The sequence below is a fragment of the Glossina fuscipes genome, unplaced genomic scaffold (assembly GCF_014805625.2).
Source record: "Glossina fuscipes isolate IAEA_lab_2018 unplaced genomic scaffold, Yale_Gfus_2 88, whole genome shotgun sequence".
NCBI lineage: Eukaryota > Metazoa > Arthropoda > Insecta > Diptera > Glossinidae > Glossina > Glossina fuscipes.
Window position 1 is genome coordinate 1,302,717 of NW_023998442.1, and position 8,563 is coordinate 1,311,279.

Below are 8,563 nucleotides of genomic sequence, written 5' to 3' on the forward strand. Positions count from 1 at the left end.
AATTTATTTGCCAAGTTTATCTAAGCTTTAATCACTTTTTTTAAGATTGTCGAGCATAAGATGAAAAATGGAAATTTGGTTTGAAGGGTATAGTTTGTGAATATGTTTGTTCCGATATGCGGTTTTTTGAGATTTGTAAGGAAAACAGCTTTTTTCATATACAAAATTCAGCAATTTTTAATAACAAATTGAATTTAAATTGAAATGAATGTAATCCGCGTGATCGAGTAGGCAAGAGTCTCGACTCGGTTCAAATCTCAAATGCTGTGGAATTTTTAGTAAAAAGCCGAAAGCCTTTGATGCTACCGCTTGTAAGACTTTAGTCGTAGAATTTATTCTCTGCCTAAATTTCTAATAACAATAATAATAATAAATTGAAATGAACTTTAATAAAAGTCTGAAATTTGCATAAAAAGTGTTTATGTTATATTTAAATTTTAAAATTAAAATTTAAAAAAAAAAATTCCCTCTTAATTTTTTATACCCGTCACGTGGGTAGGCTCGTTTTGTTTTTCTCCATGATATGTGCAACATCCAAATGCAAGGTTGTGCGACTTTATAAAATATGTTATTCTTAATGAATTGATGAAGCCATGTCTGTCCGTCTATGTAATTGTGTGCCTTTGTTTATTGTTAGCACTCTCTTGGCTGTAAAAATGAAGAAAACGACTTTAAATTTTGCAGAAATATGGGAAGTTCCTGCACGCATGTTGATATTGAAAATGGATCAAATCGATCGAAGGGCACGCCCACAACAGCACGTAAACTGCGAATATCTCTGTTTTTCTTGCTCATTATTCGTAAAGTATAGCAGATAAATGTATAAAAATTTAAGTACATATTCTACGGATGTCGCTGTAGGATCTAGGTAAAAATGGACAAAATTGACCACGCCTACCTACAATATTATAGTTTATGAAAATTCGATTTTTTTTTTTTCAACACCCTTAAAAGGGGCAGAAACAAGCTTGAAAAATCCCACAAATTATATAAATTTCTTGGCCAGTTTCATGTTTGCGATGTACCTAAATATGTCCATCTGTTCGCCTGCTCAGCTGACTGTCTACGCAACTATATATAGTATTTGTGGTAAACAATCTGCCGTTAGCGAAAATAAATATATCGCCTGTAAATTTGCAAAAGAATTTGGGAGGGACCTAAACTTTTCGCAACAACCACACACAAACAACTTTTTATTTATTTCAATTTATTTCAATTTAATTAGTGTAATTTTTAATTTTTTTTAAATATATCTTTGAAATGAAAGATAGTTCACACCCACAAACTATTCGAGCAAATTTATTTCCTCTACATAGTTAAGTAAAAGCTTTTAAAAAAAAAAAAACGGAATGAAAGAAGTGAAAAGATTATGACGAATTCGGAATATTTTCCGTTGAGAGTGTAATGTACATTGAATATGCATTACAAGTGAATTACATTGAAAAACCATATATTCCTGAATAATGTCGCTGAATTTTAACGTAATACTTTATTTGCGAATTCTTTTTTACGAGGTAATTGTTTTTCTTTTTATTTTTCGCAATTATCAATGGAATCAAATTGTTTTTTAAGCAACGGGAATAATGTTGATAATTTCTTGCTCTCCCATTTAATTATTAAGAATTGAATTAAAAGCGGACAGAGGGGTTTTAAGATTATGTATCCATTGTGTGTGAACTCCGATACATCTATAATGGATTAGTAGTGGATATAAAACGAGTGCTCACAAAAGCAATCAAAATTCATAAAAAAGTAAATGCAACGTAAATATTGTTTAACTTCAGCATCATGAGAAACAAAAGGAAAAATTTATTGTGGACTGCAGGTCGTGCTATGAACATCATCGCTGCCCTCATTTTGATTATCTGAACTGGTATCATCAGTGCTGCGGGTAGAAGCTTCATCGTTTGTACGGTTACGACGCTCATTGCTGCCACCTCTACGAGTAGCATGAGCAAGGCCACGACGACAACAGGAATAGTGTGGTGTAAAGAAATGGAATAGTCCATGATCGAATCCTATAGCGTCGATATCTTCAAACGTGGTACATGTCATATTGCGAAAGACACAATTTTTTAAATCTGCTAAGTCAGGCGGATATGTTTCAGCACTAGGTGTCCAAATTTTAATACTATCATCTAATCCAGAAGTTGCCAGTATAGGTACAGATGGATGCGGTTCCAAACAGTTAATCACGCCGACAACATCGCCCGGCATAAAATTGAGTATAGCTTCAGTATTTTTATCCCAGTAATATATGTTGCCACAATCACTGCCACTGATTATATATTCACAATTAGGACCAAAGAAATTTACACCTTTTATGGTCTGCTGATTAACGTGTCCTTTATAACAATGAAGAAATGTTCCTTTTTCATAGCACAAATTATTGAACAAATATATATTCTCATCGCTATAGGTGGCCAAAATCTCAGTACCTGTATTATTATAAACGCAAGAGGTTACCGAGGGAATACTAGCATAATCGAGCAAACGCTCTGGACACATCATATGTATCGGATTATTTTTCATATTTCGTTTGTCATACACACGTACAAAATTATCACAGCCACTAACACAAATTTCAGGCGCATACGGATGATGAGAAATACTGTAGAGGCTTAGTTTTCTCGCATATTTACACAGTGAATCTGACGTTACCTGCAACATTTCATAATGCGATTCATCTGAACGTAAATCTTTTCCAAGTATATAACCATCTTCTCCAACGCTTATAATCTCTGAAGGATTTTGAGGACATAAGACAAATTTATGCACTGGGCCGCGATGTGAGTACAGACAAGAGGTTTGAATTGTCCCACCTGACGTCGGTACAATTGAACGGCGCACCTGAGCATCTCGACCGACCGACACGACATCTATACAACCATTGCTTGGTATAAACTTGGACTGAAATATGCTGGCGGTATGTCCTGATTTCCACACATATTTCGTTTTGCTGTGAGCCCAATCCCAGACTATAAGCCGGGAATCATCCGAACCAGTAACTAATAAATTTCCCGCTCTATTAAAATTTAAACAATTCACACAACCGCTGTGTTTATGTAGAGCATGCGAAAACTTCATGCGTTCTACGACATGACGAGAAGCATAATAACGAACTGCGAAACTTTCCCCCATGCCGCCACGCAATGATCCTCTACCATCCCCTCGTAAACCACTTTCGCGGCGCATTAATTCGTACGTGGAATTCCAATTGTATGACGGTTTCGGTTTTGTAAGCAAAGATTTAAATTTCTTTTTTTTATCTTCGCGGTCCAAGTCGGAAGGCGAAACCAGCGATGCCGAAAACTCATTAGTATCTCCTTCCGAATCAGAGCGCGTTACAAAAACAGAGAACGGATTACCAGAATCGCTGTCATTTGAACTAGAGGAAGAACCGCTGCTAGAATCGTCCGCTTCACGAGCACTATTACTTGATGTTTCCCAGTGTGGCAATTCATTATCATCTAATTGCAAAGTGTCACCTTCACCATTCAAGTTTTCTTCAGTTTTCTTCTTTGGTTGTTCTTCAGTTGAACGAAACAGCCAATCGATATCGGATTTAAGTAGAGATGACGTAGATGACGATGGCGACGATGATAATGATAAAGAAGACGAACGTTTTTTGGCACAACGATAATTACGATTACGATTGCGTAGTTGACGTTTTTTCGCAAACATTGAACCTGTAGCCTTATCGCCTTCTTCAACTTCAAGAGCATCTCCGTTCAGATTTTTTTCAGGAACAGATGTATTTTCGGTCATCACAGCACAAGTTTTTGACTGGATGTGATCATTTTTTTGGGTTTCATTTGCCAAAGGCTTGTTTAGCAAATTTGCAGGCATTTCGGACCCGAAAATCATGTCCAAACCACTATCAGCGCTGTTTTTATTCATGCTGACACTAGCGCTGTTGGCCTTAGTGTCAATACAATCAGCTCCACTGCTAATGCTACAGCTAATAGATGAACTCTGTTCGTTTTCTTTGGAACTGGGATCACCGCTGCCGTCAACATTTGATGGCCAGTTATTGAATTCTTCGATATTCTGTTCTGAACGGCTACGCTTCGGTGCAGATTCTAAGCACTGTTCGGATTCCTCCATATTTGCTATCATTGCTTTACGATTTTCACAAATAAATTAAAGTCGACCCCTTACAAATCATTGACGTTTGCAAGTAGTATAGAGTGCTTGGTGTTTGAACAAATATTCAAAGACAATTCGATCAGAACTTTCAGCCAATTCTCGAAAAACAAATGAAAAGTAATCCTTTCCGAGGTTTCTCCGACGTCAATTATTAGCAGGACAATATTGAGCACAAAAATATAATTCCTTTCCCTGTATATGTCTTGTTTGAGATCACGACGATGGGTATAAAAGATTCGGTCATGACCGAATGTAATTTTCTTACTTGTTAAGGTTATGATTGCTCTAACAACAGACGGCAGACAGATTAGAGGATAAACTTCGATATTTTTGAAAGAAGATCTGTGACGTCAAAGAGTACGGATATTTTACCAGGTCAGAATACATACACAATTTAAGGAGGATGTGATGAGTGCATTCTGAGGTTACAAACGCTTTGGCAAATTGACCATCTTTGCTTGTCGGTATAAGTTCGCTTATCCTCCTATTGCGATAGAGAGGATATAAAAATATTTTGCGCTTCTTCTTCACTTTTCTTCTTTCCACACAATAACACCACAATGAAATAATTCATTGGATATAAATTACATTAAATTATATTTGAGCTGATTAACACTTCAATTTATGGCTTGTGGGCGTGTTGATCTTATTTCAAAGGAAAGGCGTGTTTTAAGAAATTATACCATTGGCAAAATGCTTTATAATAATATTCGTTGATTAAAGTCGCGCTGCGAGTACAAATATGAAAAATGTATAAAGTATTCTGTAAAGATTTTTGTATACCTATACTATACTACTCTATATACTATATGCATGTAGTGTAATAGCAATACAATATACAGAATAAGGTAAGCCCTCTAGGTACAGAGAAATATTTTGGATGTATAATAAGTTTGTCATTTCGTTTATAATTTACTCAGGCGAATATAGAAAAAAGTCAGGATTTAAATTATGTTTGGCCACCTATACATGCTGCTTGTGCTGGTGCTGTGGTCGATGTTTACGTTTACCACAGTACGTCAACTGCTAATCAATTTGCCAATCGGTGAGTGATGGCTTTTATTTTTTGTTTTTTTTTTTTTTTGTGGAAAAATTTTAAATAAACCGGAAAATTTCGATATCTTTGACGTAAAGTTGAAATAGTTATTATGAGGTTTAAATATGCTTTGCAGCCATTGTTTTTCGTATTGTTTATATACTTTTGTTATACATACTTATATACAATACTCGAACATGCTTTTGTTAATTGTGTATTAAAAGGTTTAAGTGATTTTTTTTTTCTCTTCATCTACTAAGAGATAATGGTACATTAAATTTGTGTACCCGTTTGCAATAGTTCGTAAATGTATATAGCTTTGATTAGCCTTAGACCATGAGTCGTTTATTTATTCGTTTTTGTGCGTTGGCATAAGCCTTTTTAACGAAAGCCCCAAGATCCGTTTTGAAAATGTTCATGATTTGTCTTCATATAGCTGGCTGGTAGTGATTTAAAATCCTTAACTTATAGTTCATAGCAAATGTTAATACAAAAGTTGAAAGAAATATTTGTCATCTCAAAAACTTTGCACGAGAAATGATTGGAGAATAATTCAGATGCATGCCCCCTATGGAAGGACAACTATAACTTGCAGTCCTTATAAGATATTAAACTTGAAATTAAGAGTATATTCCTATCAAAATCATTTGAGAGTGGTGATCACTTAAAAGACATGCCCACAAATTTTAAAAAAACATTAATCCTAAATGTATAAAGGATATTAAGCGAAAGCTTGATGCAAGTATTCCTCAAGGATCTGATGTGAAGGGGGGTCTCTGCCGATTAATTCATATTTTTCGAAGAGGCTAGTATGAAGGAGTTGCTATCTCTATTAATTGACCTGCTCACAATGTAAGAAACTACTCTACGTTTCTTATATACGTTATGTTTAATGTTTCATGCATCCGCGTACCGGCTTACAGTTAGTTAGTAGACAGTGGATGATGGGTATTAAAAGTTCGCCATAAGGCGAATATAGTTTTCTTATTTTTTGTTTTTGTTTTTTGTGAAAAGATAATGTAGTTGAGAGACGAAACTGATGCCAAATAAATCAGAGCAAATGTGAAACAATTGTTCGAAAGCACAATTGCACAATCGCACGAACAGTACCGATGGTGGTCGTAAAGGTACCTATGATTGAAAAAAAAATAAATATAAACAAATGAATAAATAAATAAAAATAAAATTTCAATATCCATGTACATATGATTGGAAGTGAGCAAATTCACATTGCTCTGCATTTCGTACGATCGTTAAAAGTTGACATAACAGGCTTTTATTGTGTATGCTTATGTATATGCTTGCAGTTGATATGAGCACACTACGCGGATACAGATAAATCTCAATATATATATATATATATATATATATATATATATACGTATTCATATGAATACATACATACATATATTTGTAGATTTATACATGAAACTGTTATGTCTGCATATATTTATATATTTATGTATATGTACAAAATACTTACATTTTGTTAATAAATTTTGCCCTACAAATGTCAGGGTTTAAACTGATACACTCACATACACACACACACATATATATATATATATATATATAAATGCATATAGATATATTTACCTCCTTTAAATAGCGTACAGAATACTTAACAAAACGAGAACTAGCTATAAATTGTGATGATACAGTAACGTTGTACATATTCCTTTGGCTAAGTATGCACAAATGCATCGTACACACGCATTCATACTCTCTTATGTGCTTGTATATAAATGCAAACGAATAAGCTATTATGAAAATATGCCTTGCAAGTGTGTGTCTGCAAGTATATCTTATAAAGAGGCAGAGAGCATTCGGATATTCCTGTGATTTGAGATTAGCACAATAGTCGTCATTGTGAAAACAAACAAGGTTTCCATTACTTTTTCACAGGCATTGTGTTGTTACACATTCATAGTAAACCGTGCTTTGTTTCCATTCTACTACCAAAAAAAATATAAAAAAAATTCAAAAAACAAAAAAAAAAAAAAACCAAATAAAAAATAGAAGATGTTCTCACAATTACGTTCTGATGTTATGATTTACCCTCTTGTTTCGTCTCGTCGACTAGACTAGACTAGACTTTTCTTCTTTATAATACATTAACGTGTTCTATATATATATATATACTATATATACGTACTATAAATCGCAGCTTTCGCAACAAGAAAGTATTATTCAGTAATTTAAACTCGTAAGATCGACATAAATCTAGCGGCTCCTGTCATTCGTCATATGCCTGTTGTTATAATCTTATGTGAAAATAAAAAGAAGAAAATTGAGAAAATTTTTACAATTTTATATATGTATATATATATATATATATATGTATATATATATGCATTCATGTTATAGTGTTTGAAAAAATATTTTTTTTAAATTTAATAAAACAAGCAAATAAAAAAATTGTATTGTCCTCGAAGCATGCTTCGGAGACCACCTACCTCAAACCAACACATTACAATTAACAAATATTTGGTTAAATGTGACCGCATTTAATGGTGCCCCCATGTCTCTTTAGCTCATTTATATTTTAGATTAATTACGATAAATGAATGTTATGTAGAATCTCAGACCAGTATCCAGATATGAGGTCTGGATTACACTTTACTTGCTGAGGTTGTTTTATCAAAACATAATTATACAATACTCCGCTTGTAGGCAACACTTAGAAGGATAGAAGGAGATAGACCCACCTCTCATTATATCAATCGATTCAGAATCATTTTCTAAACCGATCTAAGCCTCTCTGTCCGTCTGTCCGCCTGTTTTATTTTCTTGTATTCGACGTACAGGTCGCAAGTTTTGAGATATTTTGATGAACTTTTTAAAATGATTTGGAACGGTCCACTCATCGACCACCCCCCACATAACGTCCATTTTTGAAAAATTGCAATTTTCAAATTTACTCAACAAAAATGGCAAAGTGGTAGTATTTCGGCATTTTAAATTGGTATGAAAACTTTGGACCAGCTATAGCAATTTTTGAATCCCCTCTCATATAACGAAAACTAAAGTTCCTATGGCAAAAAGGTATGATTTTCAATGCGTCATGATGAAAATCAGATCATAATAGTGATTTAAGACTAAAAAATTTATTGTCCTAAATTTGGACCTCTTCGGCTTATTTTTTTTGATCCTATCCTATATGAAGATAATATAGAAAATGTGTTGTTTTTTAGGGAAGTTTTAATATGTTATGATCAAAATTGATTCATAATGGTAGTGTGATATAAACATAAACTACGCTGAACTTTGAATACTGTTTTTGGACTTCTTGAGCACAACCATTATACGGAAAGTAAGTCTTTATTTGAAGAAAGGTCTACTTTTTTAAATACAGTTTCGTAGTATTAGGTTCCTATA

General features: G+C 33.8%; 1 protein-coding gene across 1 annotated transcript; it reads right to left on the reverse strand.

Annotated features, from left to right (window-relative positions):
* Positions 1 to 1,692: 1,692 nt before the first annotated feature.
* On the reverse strand, positions 1,693 to 4,125 carry LOC119638381 (DDB1- and CUL4-associated factor 8-like). Its single transcript, XM_038035140.1, has one exon. The coding sequence runs from the start codon at positions 4,117 to 4,119 to the stop codon at positions 1,810 to 1,812; it is 2,310 nt and encodes a 769-aa protein (XP_037891068.1). The 5' UTR covers positions 4,120 to 4,125; the 3' UTR covers positions 1,693 to 1,809.
* Between the last annotated feature and the right edge of the window lie 4,438 nt (positions 4,126 to 8,563).